The sequence below is a fragment of the Podarcis tiliguerta genome (assembly GCF_965153285.1).
Source record: "Podarcis tiliguerta genome assembly, chromosome: 17".
NCBI lineage: Eukaryota > Metazoa > Chordata > Lepidosauria > Squamata > Lacertidae > Podarcis > Podarcis tiliguerta.
Genome location: NC_139550.1, coordinates 5669714 through 5694481, shown reverse-complemented (window position 1 = coordinate 5694481; position 24768 = coordinate 5669714). Strand labels below are relative to the sequence as shown.

General features: G+C 42.8%; 1 protein-coding gene across 5 annotated transcripts in view; it reads left to right on the top strand.

The window, feature by feature from the left end:
* Positions 1-24768, top strand: part of PAX5 (paired box 5) — a 251538-nt gene that overhangs the window by 117444 nt on the left and 109326 nt on the right. For all 5 annotated transcript variants that reach the window (XM_083420377.1, XM_083420378.1, XM_083420376.1 and 2 more), the window contains one exon: positions 11074-11249. In XM_083420377.1, the coding sequence (XP_083276503.1) occupies positions 11074-11249 (176 nt within the window). The remainder of the gene's footprint in view (positions 1-11073; positions 11250-24768) is intronic.

Sequence of the window (24768 nt, the reverse complement as noted above, 5' to 3'; positions counted from 1 at the left end):
AGTGCACCGCATGTTTTCATGAAAAAGAGATTTTTGTTGCATGAGAAAGTTAAGGAACTGACAAATCTTGCAGACATTAAACAATGTACATCAATTACATGAATCACACTCTTCAGGAAGCTGTTGGAAGGCACTACAACCTACCATTGCCTCTTCAGCATCCTTCAGTAAGGCTGGATTAAACAGTACTGCAAGCTGCAAACCTGATCCTTAGTGGGGAGTGGTGTCCCATCCAGAACAGGGTGAATGCCAACTAAACCAATAGACCAAAAACAACTTTGTCTTATCTGGTTTGAGCTTCAGTATGTGTGCTGTTGATTAGATCAATCTGCAGCTATCTGAAAATAGTGATAGATTTGTTCAGAAGAGTGGCTGGCCTTACATGGTAAAAGGAGTATCACTCTTACTGCTAGAAACTTTTCAAGTGTTATGAGTGGCTAGCGCTTGCAGCTCTAGCATGCATTTGGGATTTGGTCTGCTCTTTTATATGGTGTAAACCACAGAGCCTAGGGCTTGCCGATGAGAAGGTCAGCCGTTCAAATCCCCATGACAGGGTGAGCTCCCGTTGCTCGGTCCCTGCTCCTGCCAACCTGGCAGTTCGAAAGCATGTCAAGTGCAAATAGATAAATAGGTACCGCTCCGGCGGGAAGGTAAATGGCGCTTCCGTGCACTGCTCTGGTTCGCAAGAAGTGGCTTAGTCATGCTGGCCACATGACCCGGAAGGTGTCTGCGGACAAACATCGGCTCCCTCGGCCAGTAAAGCGAGATGAGCGCTGCAACCCCAGAGTCGTCCACGACTGGACTTAACGGTCAGGGGTCCCTTTACCTTTATATAAATTATTTGTAAAAGGCAACCTGCCTTGAAACTTAAAGATGATGTGGGATGGACGTTGGAATGAATATGACTACAATCCTGTGCACACTGACCTGGGAATAAATCCCATGGAAATCATTGAACTTTCAGGGTTTCTGTGAGGTCAAGGCTGTGTGACTGCACCAGCAGAGCTGATTCATGTCAGTGAGCCTATGCAGCCTCACCTCACTACCACTTAGCCTTGCCTTTTAGCCACATCCAGATAAACTGCAGTGATACTAGTGTTGGGAGGATGGCTCCACCTCACCACACAGACTGTTGCTGCTGTTATGGAGTTGGCCATCTTCCTTATTTTTCTCCATAGTCCAGCCATATTTGAAGGAAGTTAGTATTAGCATAGTTTTAAATAAGCAATGTTACTAAGGGCAAGTTTATGCAACAACCGTGAAGACTTGTGCTCTGCTAGTGGAATTTTCAACTTTTTGTTTTAGAGTATCTTGTATTTATATCATGTAATGAATTGCTTTTGCAACTTTACACCTGCTGCTGCTGTTGTTTTGCAAGTACACTCTGCAGCAAGCCATTGATGCAAGAATAGTGCTTTAGGGCTTATCCTCACTTACCTTTCCTCTGCTCTTTCCAGGCACAATCTGTACTCCATGTACAGGCTGCATGTCGGAGTGCCCGTCCTTTTTTGTTTTGCTGCAGAGCTTTCCCCACGAAAACCTGCTCTCTAAAGCTGAATTGGAGTAAACGGCAATCCGTAGAAAACTATAACAGCTCTTTACTCTGATTCAGCTTTAAAGAGCAGGTTTTCTTGGGGAAGCTCAGACACAGAGCTTTAAAATATGGACCTTTGTCTGGAAAGAGACAGGGATAAAATAAATATAGATAAGCCCCAAGTTGTGGATTTATACTGGATCATTCACACATTGTTCCACTTTATTAGTTCTGCAGTGGTTCCCCAGTGTTGCTACATTATTGCCAGCTGGAGGGGTGCTCTTACACTACAGCACAACAAAAGCAGAAGAACACGCCCCCCTCCCACCGAACATTTGTGTTATAACGAATTACAAGATTTTAGCAAGTAACTATGGGGCATGTATCTATTGCAAATGAAGCAGTGTGACTGCTCCCCCAACTTTCTGTAGGAACAAACAACGTTGAAAGTGTGATCACTTATAGCATCACCAATAATATAGTAAGCCCAAATAATGATGCATGCTCAGTAAAAACTGGTGGGTCCCTCTCCTTCAAAAGCAGTTTGCCCTGCAGCTGTAAAGCTCCTTTGCTTTACTGGTTCTTTGGATCAAGGCCTGTGTTTACTGAAAAGTAAATCTCCCTGAGTTTAATGGGAGCTTACTCCTAAATAAATCTACCTATGAGTATGGCACTAGTGCTATTGCCATGGAAGCATGCTTTTCCTAAGTGATGGAATGACTGGATGAAGAATTCCTTTACCGCTCCCTGGAGCATATTTATAATTTAAACTGTTAGAAGTCTGCCAACAGTATTTTTAATTATCAGAGATGTTCTGGTGTAGTCAAACAATGTCTGATGGTAATGGTAATTATCTCACATTTATGTGAGTGTTGAAATGAATTACCATGGGAATTGAAAATTTGACAAATTCCCAGCATTCGTGTGATTGTCAAATTCAAATCTGAATTGTCACAAATTGCTCCAAATAACACAGAACTTTGATTTTTGTTACAAAATTCATGTTTCGGTTGCAAAACCCAGTTTTTGAGTTCCTGAAACTTCAGTTTTTGCGAATATAAAAATGTAGCATTAATTATTTTAATTATTTATAGTGTTATTTCAAATTTAACATTGAATTAATTTCAGGCTTAAGTCTGTATACTTACAGTAGGCCCTAAAACTCCTTTGAATATTCATTTTTCGTTATACCTGAAATACTTATAAGAACAGTGTTATCAATAGCTTATTGAAACCTTCCTAAGGAAATGTAACAAGCTTTAAAAGCACATCACAGTGATGCTTAGCAGTTTCCTTCGTGTCAGATGATAACTTATTACAACAACAACAACAACAATTTATTTATTATGGCCATGGGCCCATACAAGAAAAAACATAAATAACAACTTGTGCACGTGGGGAAAAAAGAAAAAAAATAGGGAAGGGGAAAAAAAAAAAAAACAGCCGCTAAAACACCACTATAACAATAAAATACTATAAGATAGAATGGCGTCCTACGCCTTAATTAGCTTGTAGTGCTCCTTGGCGTCGCTTTTGGGTAAGGACCGCGACCAGGAACCTAGCCACTTTCAGGGTCGTATGGGTATCCTTATCCTGCAAGATTTGGGCAAGGTGGAATGTTGGAGGGGTACCCGCTAGTTTCTGTATGATTGATCCCAGCAGATTTGCTCGTAACACATTGAACAAGGGGCAAGAAAACATAATGTGCTGGAGCGACTCCGGCGTCACCTTATCACATTCGCACGATAACTTATTAAATTGCCACCCTTTTATATTAATTTAAGTCAAAATTAATATTACTATTCCTGACTAAAATTTAAAAACTGTGTGCAGGTGCATGACTGTACACATGTGTATGGGTATCTATAGCAGTTGGTGTGGAAGGTAAAGTTTGCAAAAATAGGCACAGTCTGAAACTGGTCAGCAATGTGACACTAAGCATGTGATCAGCACTTGTGTGCCTGGTCTTTGCTTGGTGACCCTCAACTTACATGGGGGCTATGTTCCAGGTAGGGCATAAAGCCAAAATTGTATAAAGTCAAAATATATTGGGTGCAATGGCAGGTGGGTTTGCCAAAGTTTCCCCCACAGAGATCTGCTCCTTTCTGCCCCCCCCCTTTTTGCAAGGCGCATAAAGCTGACTGAGTACAAGTAAAAAGCACGTAAGTTGTGAGTTAGCTGAAACAGCTAGACCTCCAGCTGTGAATCTGGACTGCAGCATGGAAAGATAAGAAATTTTAACCCTTTGTTCCTACTTCAGTCACAATCCATATTTGGGCTTCCATGGCTGCTACTTATAAGGGGGGGGGGGGATGTCATTCGTATCAGGGGCAGTTTTTTTCCTAGGGAAATTGGCAGCTGAGGACAAAGGAGGATCAGTATCAAGAGGACTGTAGTTAAATCTAATCTTCACCCCCCCCATTGAAACACCATGATCTGAAACCAGAACTGGTCCTTTCATGATAAAAAAAGCATGCAAGAGCCAGTCACATATTTAATTGCATGTGTAATTTGGCCATAAGGAAATAGTTCTGTCTGTCTATTTCTTTACCCACTTACCTAGTTAATACATGTGTAAAAAACAGAACAAAGTGTTGGTGGGGTCTATTCAGAGAAATGAAAAGCAGAATTATTCCCAAAATGGCACCTGTCAAATGAAACTGAATTAAAGAATTAATTAGGAAATATCTCACTCTGAGAAGGCCATGTGTACTCTCAAAGCAATTTGTATAACTGGATTGAATTGAAATAATGCCGGGAACAAGTGAAATACCCCCACAAAAGCAAATCAACTATTTCCCTAGATTTGAGCAACACGTGTGTGACCATTAATGATACCTTGCATTTGTTTTTTTGGAGCTGAGACAAGCATTTTGAAAGGGGCTGGAAACCTGTGGCTCTAGGGCTGCCTAAAACTTTTTTAATGGAAGTGGCAAGAAGGGGGAAGGTACACAAGGGGAGTTGCCAATAGAAGGGCTCCGCCCCCACTCACCTTTGTCTCCAGCCCTGTCCACTTTTTGGTCCCAGTCCTGCCATTGTGTAGTTCCCAGCAGCTTATTTCTGAGGGAATGCAGCAAGGGAAAAATAAAAACCCATTATTCACCTTTGAGTTTGAGAGCTGGAGAGGTTGACTGACTATTTTTATAAGATATTTCTGATAAATCTGCTATGGAAATTGCAGCCACATCTGAGAAATCTGGTGAAATACCTTTATTATGGAGGGTGTGTGGTCTGACTGATAGTACACTTGGAGCTACAGCTCAGAGGTTGAAACTCATATTGCCTAGATGTGAATTCTGTTCCCTGTCCCAATTCCAGTTACTTTTTGCTGAGAACAACAACAACAACATACCCTTTTACACAAAACCCATTCACTAGAAAACTTGGTTCTCACTGCCTTATTATGGCATTGAGTCCCATTACACAGACAAAAAAATAATAATTCGGTGGTGTGACCTTCCCCCCCACCCAGTACTGCTCACATGATGCTTTCCATTTCACTATTTTTTATACAATATAACTCTATCTGGTTCAATGAATGCATGGAAAATAATAAAAAGGTGACTGACTACTAGGTGCTGCAGGCTTGCCATTTGATCATTCCTATGTTGTTCAGTAAGCAATAGAACTGTAAATTCTAGGTAACTAATCAATTAATGTATTTAGCCCTGCAGAATTATTTTCATCCGGCCTACTCAAATTTAGTAGATTTCAGTGGTACATACTTCTAAGAAAACATGTATAAGATTGCAGCCTTTGGGCACCTTTCCTCATGATTACACCTGTGAAAAATATGCCTGAACACTATTCTTTCTAAATGGAGATATCTACAAATACATAAATACAAAATCATTGCATCTGATGAAATGCTCCCCCCCCCATGAACATCCTATTGCTGCAGACAAGAGTTTATTTACCTTTCCAAAAATAGCAGTGATTTACTCCCACATTAATTCAGCAATAAAGTACTTGATTTCTGTGCTGTCTGCACTACTGTTTCAGTGAGAAATAAACTACTGCTGTTCCTCTTTGCTTTGCCCATATAGCTGAGAAGCAAGAAGTTGGCTATTCCATAATCCTATTCAGTAAACAAGAAAGCTTTTTAAAAGGATACTCTACCCATCTCTTTCTGCCCAGGAAGACAGGAGTAGTTATACTATTGCTGAAGTGTCCACACGATCTATTAGCATTTCAGGGGAAACTGGAATAAATTATCACTGAATCTTCTAGCAATAATTTAACAACTGCTAGGCAGACACATGCAGTAGTGGCAATCCTACAAATATATTCAACAGTCCATCAGCGGTAAAGTGCCAGGCTGTCAGAATGCCTCCAATGTTTTGGCTTCTTCATGTTTGATTTCTTTTTCTTCAATTCTTAAAGATAGTGTATAGAAGCTAAAGCAAACAAACATACTGGAAGCAACCAATTGCAATGAGAGAAGACTAACAGTTTGGATTATAGGACTATGTATGGAAGCGAGCCTATAATCCACTCTGTTGCCAAAACCTGATGACAGGACCAACCTGTGCATACTGGTTCACTAAGGAATTGTGGCTGGGGTTGTGATTTTTTAAAAATACAGTGGTACCTCAGGTTACATACACTTCAGGTTACAGACTCCACTAACCCAAAAATAGTGCTTCAGGTTAAGAACTTTGCTTCAGGATGAGAACAGAAATCGTTCTCCGGCGGCGCGGCAGCAGCAGCAGGCCCTGTTAGCTAAAGTGGTGCTTCAGGCTAAGAACAGTTTCAGGTTAAGAACGGACCTCCGGGACAAATTAAGTACTTAACCTGAGGTACCACTGTAAACAGACTCCTGTCCCTTATTCTATGCTTCAAAGAACATTTTGAAACAAAGACATTTACTGTGTAATCCTAAACTTGTCTACTCAGAAGTAAGTCCTGCTGAATGCAGAGGGGCTTACTCCCAGATAAAATGGGGTTAGGAATGCAGCATTAGCCATGCCAGGAAAAGCTCCCACAAATACATATATATATATGGCAGGTTGCTGTTATAGACACAGGGGCAAGGGCAGAAAGTAGTGGCAGGTGAATTTGTGATATTGCTGCAAATGGCTTGGAAGCAAACGCAGCAGCAATTTGTTCTGACATCATTAATCCATTGCCATGAGATGATGGCTACTGGTTTAGATGGCTTTAAAAGGGAATTAATACATTTTAATGAAGGGTAAATCTGCCAATGGCTACAAGCCAGGACGGCTATGTGGAACCTCCTGGAACGGAGACAGTACTGTATTATTTTTCCACTTTTACTCTCAAGAACTCAGAGAAGCTCATAAGTGGTACACCCGGTATCTTCCATGCAATCAGGTAGTCAGGCCTGATTGGGTTCAGCAGTAGAACTGCATCATATACCTTCTGGTCATATCCCAGGCCTGAGGCTGTTTCAGCTTCATAGAATCATAGAGTTGTAGGGTTGGAAGGGACCACAAGGGTCATCTAGTCCAACCCCCCCCTTCAATGCAGGAATAAATGTGTAAAGATAATTTGCTCAAACTTCAACTCCCATGAATGCATTCTGTATGTGTATTACTTTAGGTAATTGATGAGTGTGCTCCATGAAAGTAACTGAAGGTGCAATGGATTTCAGTAAAGTAGAAGCAGAATCTTTTTGTTTCCATTTCACCAGAAAAATGTAAATGCATGACTTTTAAAGCCCAATTGCAAATAATATTGGTTTAACCTGAAATTTTAAAACAAGCATTTCCATGCTCTGTTACCTGGTCGTTTGGTAACATGCAGCTTCCTACCAGACTTTTAATTTTATAAGCTATGGTTGATTAAACCCAGCACTCGTTCTGCTAGACATGATATAATTTGGGAATGTAGGAAAAAGATAATCTGCTTTTTATATATTTGCACTTTTCTGCCCTCTGTGTGCCATAATGTGATTCTTACACAAGTTCAAGCTTCCCTCATTGCAAGTACCTGAACAAATTACCTTTTTGTCTCAAGCTAGCATGGTGAAAACTGAACAAAAGTAAAAACAATAGTTATTATTGGTGTGTACCATCAGTATCATGCCCACATGTACAAGATAGCCACAGAATCCACAGATTGTTTTGTGCCGCTGGACAAAATTTGAGCATTGTGATTATGTTGCCTGGATGTTTGAAGAAGGTCCATTCATCATACCTTAGATCAGGTGTAGCCAACTTCTATATTTTCAGGGGCTACTCTATTCTTCAAACCAGGAGGAGATGTGGCCAGATCAATCAGCTTTGCATTCATACCTTAGATATTTATCTCTTTCTTAAATTGAAGCAACAGTGCTTTTCAAATGAAGACCAAGTGTCAGAGCTGGCTCCTGGTCCCAGCTCACCAAGGACCAACGCTAGCCGGTAGTAAAGTATCAAAGTCTTTATTGAAGAATAGTTTCCATTTCAAAGCCTCAGCGTCCCAGCTCTACGTCTGGAGTCTAGACCGGCGAAGCTCCGTCTGAGTCTCCGCCCCCTGTGCACCAGTTTAAGACTCTAATCTTACTCCACCTCTTCCTTCTCTCTCTCTTCCTCTGGGTCCTACTACCCCCCGGGGTCTCCTCCCTCCTGGACTCTTCTGACGCAGACGTTGACCCCTCTGACTCCTCCCCCTCTCTTCGGCGGGCTTTAGGACCTGGCTCCCTACCCGGGCTGCCCACCTTGCCGCCCTCCTGTACATTTGAACTTGGCGCGCGCGTGCGTTTAACTTTCCTGATGACCGTTTCCTCGCTCCCTGACGAGGGTGTGGTCACTCCTGCCTCACGTTCTCCCGCTGCCCGCGCGCCACCTGATCCCGATGCCTGGGACTCCTCCCCCCTACTGCACTCTGGGGGGGACGCTGGTCCGGATTTCCAGCTGCTACTCTCTGAGTCCCCTCTGGCCCCTTCTTCCCGAGGTGCCCCCCTGGGCACTCCCCTTGCCCTGACTATGGGGGCCCCTTTCTGTGAATCCTCCGAGTCACTGGAGAGACTCAGAGACCTCGGACTGCTGTCATAGCTGACATTTCCTTCGGACTCCTCCCCCTCGCTCTCCATTTCCTCCCTCTCCTGTGACTCTGCTCCTGAACCCCTGACATCCATCCCCCCCTCGAAGCCCCCCCTTCCCCCCTCCCCCTCCTCCGGCGGGGGTGCTGGGTGCTCCGTCGTTGTGGGGGTGAATGGCGGATACAGTTCGTCCCCCGTGGCGTGCATCCAGCCGGATAAGTCCGGCTCGTCCTCCTTGTCTTCGCCGACCTCGATCTCCTCTGCTTCCATCTCCGTGCCGCCATGCTCGAACCCAACGTCCTCCCCCAGCACGTCCATGTCCATCTCACCCTCGGTCCCCTCTGGGTCCGTTGCCTGCCAAGGACCCCCCAGCCACCTCCTGCTCCACCGCTCCTCTCCTCGATCGTCCCACCAAAACGAGCGGTCTGAGGCAAACCCCGAGGGCGAGCCCTCCGGGGAACGTGTTTCTATTGCCGGTTCCTCGTCCGAGGTGAACCCCTGGAATGTGCTGGTAGAAAGCGTGGGTGTGAAAAGCCAGTCGTCGAAATACTCGGCTGGCATGGGCCTGTGTGGGAACAAGGCATGAAACTCCTCCTTGAGAAGAGGCTCGTTCAGGGCATAGTCCGGCACCCAACGGTTGGCACTAGCCGGGGTACCTTCACTGGCGAGAAAATATTCTACCCCCTCTTCCCCCCATCTCGAGTCTAAAATCTCTGTGACCTGGTTGATGGGCTCCCTTCTTGGCGACTCCCTCCTTGGGGGGGTCTCCCCATACGGGTCTGGTGCCGTGCCCTGCGCCTGAAATCGGTGAGGTGCTTTGTAGGGCGTGAGCACCGACCTATGGAATACTGGGTGCATTCTGGATCCCTCCGGAAGTGTCAACCGGAAGGCCACCGGATTGATCTGTGCCTCAACTTGGTAAGGTCCTAGCTGCTTATGTCCGAGTTTCTTCTTAGCTAGTGATCTGGTCGGAACTGCGTGGGCCGCTAACCACACCCAGTCTCCCACCTGTATGTCCTCCCCAACCCTTCTGTGCTTGTCAGCCTGCAGTTTGTATGCGTGCTTTGCAAGCTCTAACTGCCTCCTAAGCTGTTCGTGAACCTCCTGCAATTCTGCCGCCAAGACTTCCGCTGCCTGTGGCTCCCCCTCCCCCAGTCTCTCTAATCCCGGGAAGGTTCTGGGATGCCTCCCGTTGTTGGCGAAGAACGGTGTCACCCCCGTGGACACGTGCTTCGTGTTGTTGTAGGCGAACTCAGCGAGCGGCAGGTAGTCCACCCATGTTGTCGGCTGCTGATTTGCATAGCATCTCAGGTACTGCTGCATGATGGCGTTGACGCGCTCCGCTTGTCCGTTGGTCTGCGGGTGTCTCGCCGACGCTAGGTTGATCTTGACGTTCAGGAAACCCATCAGCTTCTGCCAGAAGTTCGAAATGAACTGGCGCCCCCTGTGCACCAGTTTAAGACTCTAATCTTACTCCACCTCTTCCTTCTCTCTCTCTTCCTCTGGGTCCTACTACCCCCCGGGGTCTCCTCCCTCCTGGACTCTTCTGACGCAGACGTTGACCCCTCTGACTCCTCCCCCTCTCTTCGGCGGGCTTTAGGACCTGGCTCCCTACCCGGGCTGCCCACCTTGCCGCCCTCCTGTACATTTGAACTTGGCGCGCGCGCGCGTTTAACTTTCCTGATGACCGTTTCCTCGCTCCCTGACGAGGGTGTGGTCACTCCTGCCTCACGTTCTCCCACTGCCCGCGCGCCACCTGATCCCGATGCCTGGGACTCCTCCCCCCTACTGCACTCTGGGGGGGACGCTGGTCCGGATTTCCAGCTGCTACTCTCTGAGTCCCCTCTGGCCCCTTCTTCCCGAGGTGCCCCCCTGGGCACTCCCCTTGCCCTGACTATGGGGGCCCCTTTCTGTGAATCCTCCGAGTCACTGGAGAGACTCAGAGACCTCGGACTGCTGTCATAGCTGACATTTCCTTCGGACTCCTCCCCCTCGCTCTCCATTTCCTCCCTCTCCTGTGACTCTGCTCCTGAACCCCTGACACCAAGATATGGCAAGAAAGAAATATTCACCACCACCCATACCACATTTTAGCATCCTGGGGGAAATTGCAGTAAATATTTTTCACTGAAAAGAGCCCAAATTTGGGTATATGACTATATATAACTATGTTATATTAACCATGCTGTACTATAGTTTTACTACAAAAGCAGAGCATTGTGCATTTGGGTGATTTTTGATGGATCTAGATTTTCATGCTGTTGGCTTCTATTACATATAATTAAGTATCTTCTATGATCAGCTCTCCAGCTGCTGTATCATCTTAAAGGAATTCCCCATAAACTCTTCAAGGATTAATTTATCTTTTGAATGTAAATACATAGATGTAAGCAAAGGTAACAGGAAAATTAAACAAGATACATTTTAAAATTGAAGCTGCCTATATTTATAATTTGTTATGTTATGCTGTTAAAAAAAAAAGAGAAAAGGAAATTGTGATTATCACTGTAATAGCTATATATCTGTTTCTGTATTTTTTTTCCCTCTTGGAAAGGCATTCAGGAGTCTCCAGTACCAAATGGCCATTCTCTTCCGGGTAGAGACTTCCTCCGGAAACAAATGCGGGGAGATCTTTTCACCCAGCAGCAGCTAGAAGTGTTGGACCGAGTCTTTGAAAGACAGCATTATTCTGATATCTTCACAACAACTGAACCCATCAAACCAGAGCAGGTAATATTTGGAGCTGAAACTAATCTGCCTGAGTTTTGTCTCCATATCTCCTTCTAGGTCATCAACTCTTGTTTTGTATCTAGTCTTTCAAATTTGGCATTTAATATTTGGCACTGAATTTGATACTCTTCAGTATCTGATAAACTGTATCTGATACTTGTTGGCATCCGTCTGTCTTGAGACAATGGAGTGAGTCTCTGCAGGTGAAGTCAAACCACTACGTTAGCAGCACGGAAGTGACTTCCCTGGGGCACAAGGTTGGGCAATATGTGTGGAGGTCCTGGGTTGCCCAGATGATGTGGTCCAAAAAAAGAGAAAAGCATCATGTTTGACACCAGCTTGGCTACAGGAGTTGCCAGAAAGAGGCGTGCAACACACCATCCAACCTTCTTAGGCATTCCACTCTGGATTTGTATATAGAGTTTACTCCTTAGCCTTTTCTTCCCCATAAGATGTATCACAAGGCAGTGGAGGTTTAAGATCAGCGTTTCCCTTCTCCATAACTGGCTACCTTCCAAGGTTGGTGAGCCCCATCTGCACCTCACTTCCCTCTATAGCACGTGCAGAAACTGCCTGCTTGGCGGTTGGATTCGTTATTAGTCTCGCCTGCTCAATCTGTTGGAGTCTGTCTTCACATCTGTTTTGAAAAAAAAAATATTAATTTTTTATACTGCCATTCATCCAAAGATCACATGGTGGTTTACAATATAAAAACACAAAAATACACAACATAGCAACAAACAAAAACAATACTCCTCCACTTTTTAAAAGGCCATAGATTGTTTAATTAGCCAAAGGTCTGGGAGAAGAGGCATGTTTTTGCCTGATGGTTGAAAATATACAGTGGGACCTCGTGTTTTTTTAGTAATCCATTCCAGAAGACTCTTTGAGTTCTGAAATGTTCAAAAACCGAAAACTCAGTATGGAAGCCTCAAAACGGAAAATTCAATACGGAAGCTATGTTTTCGGTTTTACTTCTGAGGTGCGTTCAAAAACAGAAGCATTTACTTCCGGGTTTATGGCATTCAAAAACCAAAATGTTCAGCAATGGAGAGGTTCGAAAACCGAGGTACCACTGTATAACAAAGGTGCCAGGTGAGCCTCCCTGAGGAGAACATTCCACAAGCAGTGAGCCGCTGCAGAAAAGACCTGTTCTTATGTTGCCACCTTCCAGACTTTTTGCCTGGTCTGGTCGGGAAGAGATGGTCCATGAGGAATGCGGTCCTTGAGGTATTGCAGACCTGAGCATTTTAAGGTTTTATAGGTCAAAACCAGCACTTTGAATTGGGCCTAAAACCTAATTGGCAGCTGGTGCAGTTGGCCCAGGATTGGTGTTACATGTTCAAATATCTTGCCCCAGTGAGCAACCTAGCCACTTAAGTTTCTGAACAGTCTTCAGAGGCAGCCCCATGTATAATACATTGCAGTAATCTAACCTAGAGGTTGCCAGAGCATAGACAACAGAAGTTAGGTTGTCCCTGTCCAGATAGTTGTTCAGCTGGGCCACCAGCCAAAGCTAATGGAAGGCAATCTGTGCCATCATGGCCACCTGAGCCTCAAGCGAAAACAGAAGTACCCCCAAGCTGTGTACCCACTCCTTCAGATGGAGTGTAACCTTATCAAGAGCAGGTAACCTCCCTTCCATCCAGTCTAGGAAACCACCCACTAACAGTGCCTCCGTCTTATCTGGATTGGCTCTCATCCTGTCCCTTACTGAAAGGCAAGACAATGGTCCAGCACACCCTACTGTCCCCCCCGCTGATGTAAATTACACCACACTCAAAAGTTCAATGGAACTTATTTTCAGGTGAGTATAAGATTGCAGCTTTTACATATTTTTACTTATCCCTAGGCTAAGGGGGTTTAATTCTGCCTGAATTCTGCCCTGAGTAATTCCTCCTCATGTGCTGAGATATAGTATGAAAACTGCAGGATGAAGCAGATGTTTTGGCTGATGCTCTAAAAATGGAAAGTATACATTGACATAAAATTCCTAGAGTGACAGTTCTGATTATCATTACAGAGAAATGATCATCCTCATATTAAGGAGAAAAGGTTTCTGCTTAATTTATGGGTTTGCACTGAAGATAAATCTAATGTATTTGTACAGAAGCTGAAAACATTCGCACAATAGTATGCTTCATGGAAATATTAAGCTAATAAGTGCTCTGGTTTTTGCACGTGTGTGAAACAGTAAAGAGTGAAATGCTTTTGTGTACCATTAGGTGGAGTTCACTTTGCCATTGTTGGTGGTGGTGATACTTTGTTAAGACTAGCATAGTAGAAGCCCAAATCTCAGGGTGTTTATTTTTATAAGAAATACACGAATTTGCCTTTATCAGGTCATCTTTAGCCCGTAAACTTCAGAGTATTGAAACTGAATTTAGAGGAAGCAACATTTTGAGAACAGGCTAACCTTTTTATTGGCCCAAGGGCTGCATTAACCTTTGGCCAACAATTCTGGGGAGTAAATTCCAGTGCTGCATGTGACCAAAAGTGTGTGTGGTCATTGCATGCACCATATGTACTTACAGGACATATAGAGCTCCTTTTGCAGATCAGCTGTGGAAGGGAGTTGTTGCGCCTCTGTGCTCATGAAATTATCATTCTGATGTCTAGAGAAGGGGCAATTTGCACCTCCATCTGACTCTTGGGCTGGGATTTAAATAGGAAGTGATCTTACTATGGGAGATATAAGAAGTGGGTTCGCCCCAGTACCAACATGCTCTTAATCTTGTGCATAAGTGAGCTGGAGTTGGGGTGAGCAGTGAGGTGACCAAAATTTCTTATGACACCAGAACATTCAAGGTGGTCATTTTGTTGTTATTGGTTGAGAAAATGTTTAGAATCCTCTTTTAAACAATTGTCTGTGCTTCTGGAGCACATAGTTGTTAGCTTTGACAGTACTGATCACTGGGTGGCGGTAGTGGTAGTATGATTTCAGATAGCTGTTCCCCCTTCTGTTGATTAATGCTGCTAAAGCTGATGGAAGCACCATTTTGTTTGGTGGAAGAAATCTCTGTACAGCAGCATGCAAATGTATATGTATGGGGCCAAAAATGGAAACGACTGAAAAATCCTAAGGAAATTAGAAATGGTATGAGAGCGAGAAATACCAAAAGGCTTCTGCTGTTTTCCACAAGCATTGGATTGGTTTGGGAATTCCCCATAGATATTTGCTCCTAGAGCTTACACAACAGTTATACAGTCTTATTTACCTGAATGCTTTGGAGTAATAAATGGATTTGAAATAATATTCATAATAAACTTGATATATCTACCTTTGACATGTGATGATATTTGGTTTTAATATTGGGTACCATTATGTTTACCCTAGTGGTGAGAAGTTCCACCTGTGTTTACCTGGGCCTTGTTTGCTTTCAAAAGCTCACTGGGAGGCTTATGGCATTTGCAATAGTTGAGTTTATTTACAAATACAAAGGTTGAGCATAGGTGAAACCACAGTTTAAACACTGCAACAGACAACCAAATCCACTACCCCACACCAGATCTCCACAAAGAGGCAGTTCTTCCCAAAAGGCACTTTCCAGAGCTTGCAGAGCCAAAAAATCAGCTGTCCCCTTAGTAGTCTGTCTTCCTTTCCAACCTAAACTGCATGGTCTATATTAATTCTTTTCATATTCAGACTTAACTTACATCATCCTTACGTAGAAATGGGGAAATGAAGAGAAAGGAAAGTGCCCCTTTCAGGACTTTTCAGATATATTCTAGAAAGCACCCCCCGGCCATTTAGCCAGTAATCTCGCTAACAAGAGTATACAGTATATAGATCTCGCTAATTGACTGACTTTAATCAATCCTGGTTCAGTTAATCTACTCCTGATGAAAATCCCAATCTTAGCAATAATACTTTATTTCAATATGTAATATTTGATTAACAGCGTTTGATATTTAGAACTCATCAAGGAGCTCAGGATGGCATTCAAGTTTCCATTCTCTCCTGTTTTATCCTCACAACAATCCTGTAGGTTAGGCTGAGACCTAGTGACTTGGGATTGCCCAGTGAACGCCACAGCTGAGTGAGGACTTGAACCTTGGTCTCCCCAATCCTAGCCAGGCACATTAACTGCTATACCACATTGGCACTCTTCACATATTATTCAAATGGTATTCATAAACTGACAGCTTTTGTCAGTTTACAGAGAACAGATATTTGACACTGACCAAAAACAAACAACAAGAGTTGCTAACAAGCTTAAAGACCCAGAATCTTGAGGTAAAATTTCTCTTTTTTTAAAAAATGTATTTTTATTAAAGATTTCTTGGTCTACCAAAGTATGTGCAATGTCTCTTTTTTCAAGTTACATTTTCTACAGATCAGTTTCACTTGTTGAGACGTTAGGAAGAAAAACGGGGAAAGAGGTGGAGGGGGGAGTGGTGTGTGGGGGAGTGGTGTTATAGATGTAGGCTGTGCTCCCCCCCCCCCAGGGAACACTCAAGGGTACATGGTACTGGCACCTCTTTTTGTTGTTGTTAAAAAGTGTGGCACTTACTATAACAACTTCATGGTGAGTACCGGCACCTATTTTTCTAGAAAAAGAATGTTTTTGTTTGTGGGACCAAAAGTACAAAAGTAACTATTGTAATGAGACTTGTGCAGATACAGATGACTTTCAGACCTGTAGATCTACCTGTGCTTGGCAGGGGAACAGATATATCTATTATTCCCTTGCAAATTTTTTTAATTTTATCCATGACTTATATGTGTGTTCCTGTGAATGAAAACGTAGGATGCATCCCATTTTGTTTTCAAATGATTAACCTTAACTTTGCCTCCAGAGCGAAAGCTAACAATAAAGGAAAGTGCAAATAGAACTAGAGGGTTTTTGGTTTTTTTTAGACACGTTTGTAACTGTTTAGTCACTAATATGTGTCTCTTTCAAGTAAAAAATACCTTTGGGTCTGTCAGTGGTTATCTAGGGAGTGGGGGAGGAGGAGCAACTTCTAAATCCAGCACAAGAAAGCACATCAGCAGCAGAGAAAACCTTCCCATATTTACTCTCAGTAGACTATTAAACAGCACAAGGCTATTAATTTGGATTTTGAGTCTTCACTAAAGCCCATAAAAGTGCACAGTTGTCGAATGGAGTTCATTTTAATTTCCTTTCAATCACAGTAAATTATTCAGGTGATAAATCAGCTGGGGCAACCTCCTGGCTGTAATAGAAACCCTAATTCCTGGCTAATTATCCAGCCCATTGCTGCCAACAGATCAATACCGCTACAAAATGGAAAGGGCTAAGGCCCTGCAATGGGCAGAGTGTCAGAAAGACAGCTGGGAACAGTGACATGTGTATGACCCCCCTCAGAGTTCAAAGGTCAGGGGAGGTTAAACTGCTATGGTGTCTCCACCCCCCCCTTTAAGGAATGCATCCTCTGCTAGTTGTTAATTTAATCCAGAATTGACAATATTTTCTTTAATTTTGCCACAGTTTTACAAAAATCTACAGCTGGTGAACCCACATTGTTGGATTTCTCCTGACTAGCTATATGCTTCTAACATGCTAATCTACTAGAATGTTCATGTATATTTCAGATAGCACTTGCTGGGCATTGTGTGCAGTGGAATTTGGTTGACTTCTACAGTGTATGGGTGTGTTTGGAGTGCAATACTTAGTATGCTTCATAGTCTAGTATACATGTAACCCATGCCATGTAACCCAGCACTTTTAATACTGTTAATAATAATAATAATTTTATTAGTGGCAATATAGGAGAGTATCTCCATTTAGCATTGTTCTCCCTATACCACATAAATTCCTGGAGTTAATTTTGTATCTTCCTAAGATGGCAGAGATAATATCAGAACTGGTTAGGATAATCATTTTTCTTGTCCAAGCCAGGAAATTTCAGACCTTTTTTTTGGAAAACCCCCCAAAATATTCCTTCACAGCAGGAGTTTGGACTAGATGATGCTTGTGATCCCTTCCAACTCTTAACAATTCTATGATTCTTCCACCAATTTCCATGTAGCATTTGACTTGTCTTACTGATTCAAATAATATAGAGCTATCTGTTCCAGTGGCTATCTGCTTCTAGTTATCTGGAGCTTTTGGAATAACCCTTTGAAAGCTGGAGCATCCTAGGTAGCTTAAGACTCTTTTGGTCCATTCTAACCCTATCATACTGATATTAAAATAGTTGTGAACAGTATCCAACCAGAGGCGTCAGCTTTTCAGAATGATTGAGGGAGCCTGATGTGACATTGCGAGGAGCCAGGCAGCAGAACTGAATGCCCTCTGAACATTGAAGGGGCCTGGCCCCCTAAAAAAAGTTGGGGATCCGAAAGTGCTTCAGCCCTTAGGACCTGGCACCTATGTATCCAGCTAACTCGACCTCTCAGCACAAGGACTTCTGCTTGCACAACGGAATTTCCCTTCCTCCCCCAGCACTCCCTCTAAATCTGTTATGTGCCCCGCCAAACCCCCAGAGCAGATTTGTTGGGGGCATGAGGCACATACCTTTCAGTACCTGCTACACAAGCCCTTGAGTACAATGTTGCTAACTGGCATTTTGTGCAATGTTCAGCTTGATGGACCACACACAAGATCAGGTTGTACCAGCATCAGAGGCCCACTTTGCATAACCAAAGAAAGCCACTTCCGACCTCGGGAGGAGGTGGTGTTGCGGGCTTCATGCCCCCAACACTCACATGGAGGCTGGCTCCCAGCCCCATACGATCAGGGAATCCTCTGTCGCGTCATCCCCCTGGCCAGCCAATCGACTGGCTCTGGGGGTGTGGCTTGCTGCATTTAAGGCGTCCTCTTTGCCGCAATAAACAGGAGGCACATTTCACATAACAGCAGAAACAACCATTCTTTTAACTGGCCTTTTGCTTGTGAAAATTGTGATTTACAGCCAATTTAATTGTTTTGGTTGCCTTTCCTATGCAGGGATTACAGTTGTATAAATAGCCTATGAATGGTCCCTTTTAAGCATGAAAGCTGAAGCCTTCAAGGGATCTTATGCCCCCCTCCCCCATTTCTGACAAGCTGCTTTTGTGTGTGTGTGTGCAGTTTTCTTGGAGGACTGTATAAAAATTTCCTACACATTGTAGCATGTTGCAGCATGTCATGTTGGGTGGCATCAGTCATATTGTGTTATGTTATGTGACAGAACATAACGCAGCATGATTGATGCAGCCTGGCATGTTGCATGACAATTGGATTATGGTAGCTGAGAAGTATTATGAAAAGGATACCTGCTGGACCCATGTATGCAGCTAACAGGGTTTGCTTTTGAAAGGGTCTCTGCATTTGTGAAACTGCTTAGGCCTCCTTTGTGAACTTAGAAGCAGTTGTGTGCTCTCCACAACCTTAACAGCATGATCCCTAAGACATGCCATTTCAGCACACAAGCTCTTAGCATGGGGTGTCCTCTAAGAACAGCCTAAGCAAGTCCAACATCACAGGATGTGAAGAGTCATCTGCAGTGTAGTCAAATGTGCTGGATCAGATGTGCTTTAATGTTTCATTCAACACATTCTTATTTGTTTGCCTTCTTAGTAGCTTCTTATTCATGGATTCTTTCAGCAAATGCTTCTTGTCCAGGGTTTTTTGGGTAGATTGTATCAAAAACATATCAACAGTTGAAGCTGGTGAAGACAGCTTATATTCTGCTGCTACTGTTTCCAGCTGTTACTGAAAACCAACCCTTTCCGAATGCAGGAAACAACACGTGTGCATGTTTTGCCCTCTTTTCCTGGATATCATTGCAGATCCCAGTCTCAGGCTATTTCATATTAGGGATGGAATTTTCTCAAAATATTGAAATCAGAACAGAATTTTTCTCATTATTGGGTGGAATTAAACACCATGCGGGACGCGGGTGGCACTGTGGGTTAAACCACAGAGCCTAGGACTTGCCGATCAGAAGGTTCAGCAGTTCGAATCCCTGTGACGGGGTGAGCTCCCATTGCTCAGTCCCTGCTCCTGCTAACCTAGCAGTTCGAAAGCACATCAAAGTGCAAGTAGATAAATAGATACCGCTCTGGTGGGAAGGTAAACAGTGTTTCCATGCGCTGCTCTGGTTCGCCAGAAGCGGCTTAGTCATGCTGGCCACATGACCCGGAAGCTGTACGCCGGCTCCCTCGGCCAGTAAAGCGAGATGAGCGCTGCAACCCCAGAGTCGGTCACGACTGGACCTAATGCTCAGGGGTCCCTTTACCTTTAAACATCATGATAAGCAGTGGTGGAGCTGCATGCTCCAGCACCGGGGGTGGGGGGGGTGGAGAGCAGGTGGGGGCAGCCATGATGGCACCCTGCTGAGATTGCACTGCTGGGAGTGGTGTGCTCCCTCTTCTTCCTCCACCAGTGATGATAAGGCAATTGTTCTATCACCTTAAGCATTTGGGCTTGCTAGTTGGAACAATCTCCCTTTCCTCCCCCATGTGTTGTTTCAGAGTTTCCTCTGACCTCATCCAGAGCCGGTTTTGGGGGAGGAGAGGGGGAAGCCCATTTGTTTAGCAGAAGTCCTTGCTCAGGACTTCATCTGATGGGATTCATTAGTAGTTGATTGGATTCCTTAGTCGTGCTCATGGAATGTCAGGAGAATAAAGTGTGTTTAATTTTTGTGGTTTCACTAAGAATATGAACTATTAGCACATATTTTTATATGCATTATTATATTGATAATATTATATGCATGAAGTGCAAGGTTTCTTAAAGTAACCAGCGTAAAACCAGATACATGTAACAATGCATATACTATATACAATGATTTATGTATTAATATATATAAATTATGCTGCAGCAATATGGTACCACATGCAGCATGACTCTTTTATACATCTCAGAAATATAATATACATATTTTCTGCAAATAATTTTGCAAGTACATAGATATCTGAAAAAAGAACCCAGCAATGCACAATCTGCTCAGATATAAGTGGCATTTGATGCAAGAGGTAGTCCAGTGCAGCTGAAACTCTGTCAGATCAGAACCTCCAAATTCCTATTGTAAATTCATTTAAAATTGATACAGCCCCTTCCATCCCTACTTCAAGAATGAAGAGGGAATACTCACATCCCACTCTTTCTGTGTAGTGGCTTGCTTATGAGGCAGATATTGTGTGCTCTTTTCAGATGTTTCTAGTAATTATGTTGTCCTGGACTATATGTGTACCTAGCTCCTGACTGGATGAGAGGGTGCTACTCAAAAGGAAGGGAACCTGCACACTGTCCCAGCTGCATGGGTTCAAGAGATATGCATATCATAGTCATGGCTGAACTTCATCTATTCAGCTAAGTTTTGGAACAGAGCTTTCTCCTCCTTCTCACATGCTTCTATGTTGGTATGCTTATTTATAGCAGAGATTATGGACTGTATGATTTCAAATGGGGGCGAGAAACCTTTCTTTTGCCTAGTTGTAAAACTGTTGATTTAAATTGGCCAATGTTCTGCACCCAAGAGATCACCAGTGGCAACTCAGAAACTCACATTCAGTTTTACACAAGCATGCAAACTCTCACTCATTTGCACATAGATGTGCAAACTTATGCAAATGTATATAAATATGAATCATGGATTTCTTCACACATGTACTTTCACTTACAAGCATGCACGCGCGCACACACACACACACACACACACACAATCACTCACATATGGTTAGGGGGCGCAAATTACTTGCCTTGCCCTGGGTGCTGACAACCCACGCTACGCCACTGTGTAAGCTTTTAAGTACACACAAATCCTCTTCATCTCTGCCCACCAGGTTGTTTGACCTTTCCTTGGAAACATTTGAGTGAGATGATGTGACAATGTGTCTTGGGCCAAATCAAATTCAACCCAAATATATTTAGGGGCTCGGAACATGTTGGTAGGAGCTAGTTAGAAAGAAGACATTATTTGAGACATAGGCCTGGGATTCCCTGCACCAGGTCCACAGAGGATATAGCTTTTCTACAAATTTTTGTTCATATACACGAGGTATAAGCGGCCATATAATCAAAATTCTTAAAGCAAACACAGATTAAAACAAACAAAATTACAGCAGCTGAACAATACAACAAATACAAAATCACTTCAGAACAGGGGAAAAGAATTTTTGCAGCAATTAGTAACGTACTCAGGGGGATTGCCATGTAAATGTTATGAAGCACAAAACTCTTGCACAAATCAATGAGAGTGATTAGGGAAGTTTTTAATATTTGATGTTTTATTCTGTTTTTAATCTGTTGGGAGCCGCCCAGAGTGGCTGGGGAAACCCATCCGGATGAGTGAGGTGTAAATAATAATAATAATAATAATAATAATAATAATAATAATAGTAGTAGTAGTTATTGCTTGTTACATTTAACAGCTTATTAAACACTCCCAGTGTGTTTTCCTTCTAAACCAATTACATGCTGAAATCCATGCACAAGCATTAAAATAGCCCATTCCCAACCAATCAAAAGAAAACTAGGAAGGTGGTAGCTGTGAAGAGGACGGTTCCTTTCCTAGCATTCATATCTCTGACAGATAGCAAATGGCAACTCTATAAGTCCCCAATGTCATAGATAGTAGTGAAGGAAACAACGGACTCTGCACATGAACTGAGGCAGAGTAGTGATTTACTGGCCATCCATCAGATTTTCAATATCATGTCAGGACATAATATATGAGTGAGATGAGTACAATATAATTGCTCACATAGTCTTTGTGCCTTTGGAAAATAATAGAGCCAGGGAGATCATCCATGCAGTTTACAGTGTGTATGTGATGTTCACTACTTGCACTCAGAAAATAGATATAGAACTGTCTGCTACTGGGCATTATAACACAGACAACACAATACTGCTTTATATGGATGCTTCACTTTACACAACATTGACCTACTTCCTGCTGTCTACATTAACCCTACAGGAGAGTGAAAGAGAAATCTATAAGCAAATAAACTTGCCTGTTGACTTGTATAATGGGAAGCTGTGATAACCCAGAGCCTACTAATTTAAACGGAAAGTCTTTGTGCTGCATTGCAATTGAGTTTCGAAAATGGCAAGAAATATTGCACTCAGTCTCAGCTAACGGGACAATCCTGCTGTATTCGTTCAAGGCATAACTCTGCAATTATCTGTCCTTTTGTTTCTGAATAGACCAGAATAGAATTCTCCCATGTTTAGGTCTGTAAATTGCTAATACTCTCCAGCTCATTTTGTAGGCATTTCCTACATTTATGAGGCAATTTACTCTCCAAAGGAACATATTTTTAAAGCAGCATTTCTCATATAGCCTTTAAAACATGGTGTATTGAGGTAGTGCTAAATTATTTTTAAAGAGATTTCTACAACTTGGCAATATTATTTCAGACTTCGTTGAATGACTGAGGCGAAAATGTGTCCCAGCATTGAAAGCTGCACAGCAGAAGTGGTCAGACTTCATGCTTGTGAGATCAATTTTGTTTTTCCCCCCTACACCCCATGGTCCAACAACTGCAAAATAGTGGCTTGGGGCGGCAGGTAGGCATAGAATTAAGAACTGGGTAACAGAGCACATACTCAGCCCAGAAATTTGTTTTCATTACTCAAAGAGAGCTCATATAGTTGTATTCAGTGTTAGTCAGAGTAGACCCACCAGAATTAATAGACATTGCTAACTTAATTCTTTTGGAATGTATCCAGCTAAGTCCTACTCAGAATTGATGCATTGAAATTAATGAACCTAAGTTAGCATACCCATTAATTTCAATGGGACTACTCTGACTAATGTTTGACAGAGCCCTAACACTTCAGTGGATCTATTCTGAGTACAACTTAGTTGGATGCAACCCATAGTATTTTAACACTAAAACCCACGCTTGGTTTCTCCCATACTTCCTTAGTCTTAGCAGCTTAATTTAGGAAGCCTAATTTATGTTGTTACTATTGTTAAATAACTGAGTAGATCATCCAGGGGTATATTGGCACATCCCAATCTACCTTTTCCTTCCTGTCCTGGGGACATTTGAACATGGCATGATTTAGGATCTTCTGAAACCATCATTAACATGAGGGTCTAATAATATGGCTACGTTGTACAGTGCTGGCACTAGACTTGGCAAATCAGAAGCCATCACATTGGTCCTGACCATGACATTCTATGGACTTCACTAGGATTTAGAACACAGAAACTGACATCATAAATGTCAGATTTTTGTACAGCGTGGTCAAGGTTTTGACCAATTTTGAATAACTTTACTGTTTTTGCTTCTGGTTGTGTATTGACTTTATTAGTTTTACTCTGTCTGGTCCTATTGTTCATTTTTATGATTTTTCTGCCTCCTTTATTGTGTTATTGTTTTATCAACTAGTTTTTAGAGATTGTGGCTTTTTATTGTCCAAGCCGTTTTACTTTTTTATGGTATACTTGTGATGCTGTAGTTTTTGTTTGTAATGTGTTAAGTTTTATTTGACTTCAGCTATTTGAACGTTGGATTTAATTTTATTATCATTTTAAATATACAACCCCTTGAATGAAAGGTGACATATAGATGCCATAAACAAACAATGCTAAAGACTTATGTTTGTTCAGATACAGGATTCTGCTTTCAGAGGTAAAAATTCTACCCAAAATATGTTTCTTAATTAGGTGCAAAAACCCCATCAAAATATTATGTAGGGTGTGTGTGTGTGTACACACACAATTTTTTATTACGCTTTCATAAGTTTGCTTCAATACATAATAAATTTGTCTTTTCCCCCCCTTTTACGTCCCATCCCATTTTCCATGGTGTTTTTTTTCCTCCCCTACTGCTGTTAGTTTTGCCAATTCAGTACAGTCCATCACCTGTAAGGGCATTAAATGAGACATGCAGAAATATGTTTAAGAGAAAGGAGTTGAACTGCAGGAAAAAAATACATCAAAAGACAAACTTGGAGTCTTTACACATAATAAAAAGCCCAGATTCTATTCTTAGTGCTGTATCTGTGCTAGTCCTGATTCGACAGCTGTAGAGGATTGTACCAACCCCTCATAATGTGTATGTGTTTATGGATGGATTCACACAACCAAGGTTTCAGTTACCGATCATTTGGTCATTCATGCAGCATTCTGATCACACGTGTCAGAACCTGTTTGCCTAAATGAATGAATGAATGAATGAATGAATAATGCTGCTCTTTCTCTCTTTTGCAACACACAGCTAGAACTCTTGACAGAATGAAATCTAGCTGTCCTCTATGAAAAGAGACTGCCAGTATGAGCTCAGGTTTAGTCGTGTCCGACTCTTCGTGACCCCCTGGACCAGAGCACGCCAGGCAATCCTGCCTTCCACTGCCGCAGTTTGGTCAGGCTCATGTTAGTAGCTTCGAGAACACTGTCCAGCCATCTCATCCTCTGTCGTCCCCTTCTCCTTGTGCCCTCCATCTTTCCCAACATCAGGGTCTTTTCCAGGGAGTCTTCTCTTCTCATGAGGTAGCCAAAGTATTGGAGCCTCAACTTCACGATCTGTCCTTCCAGTGAGCACTCAGGGCTCATTTCTTTCAGAATGGAGAGGTTTGATCTTCTTGCAGTCCATGGGACTCTTAAGAGTCTCCTC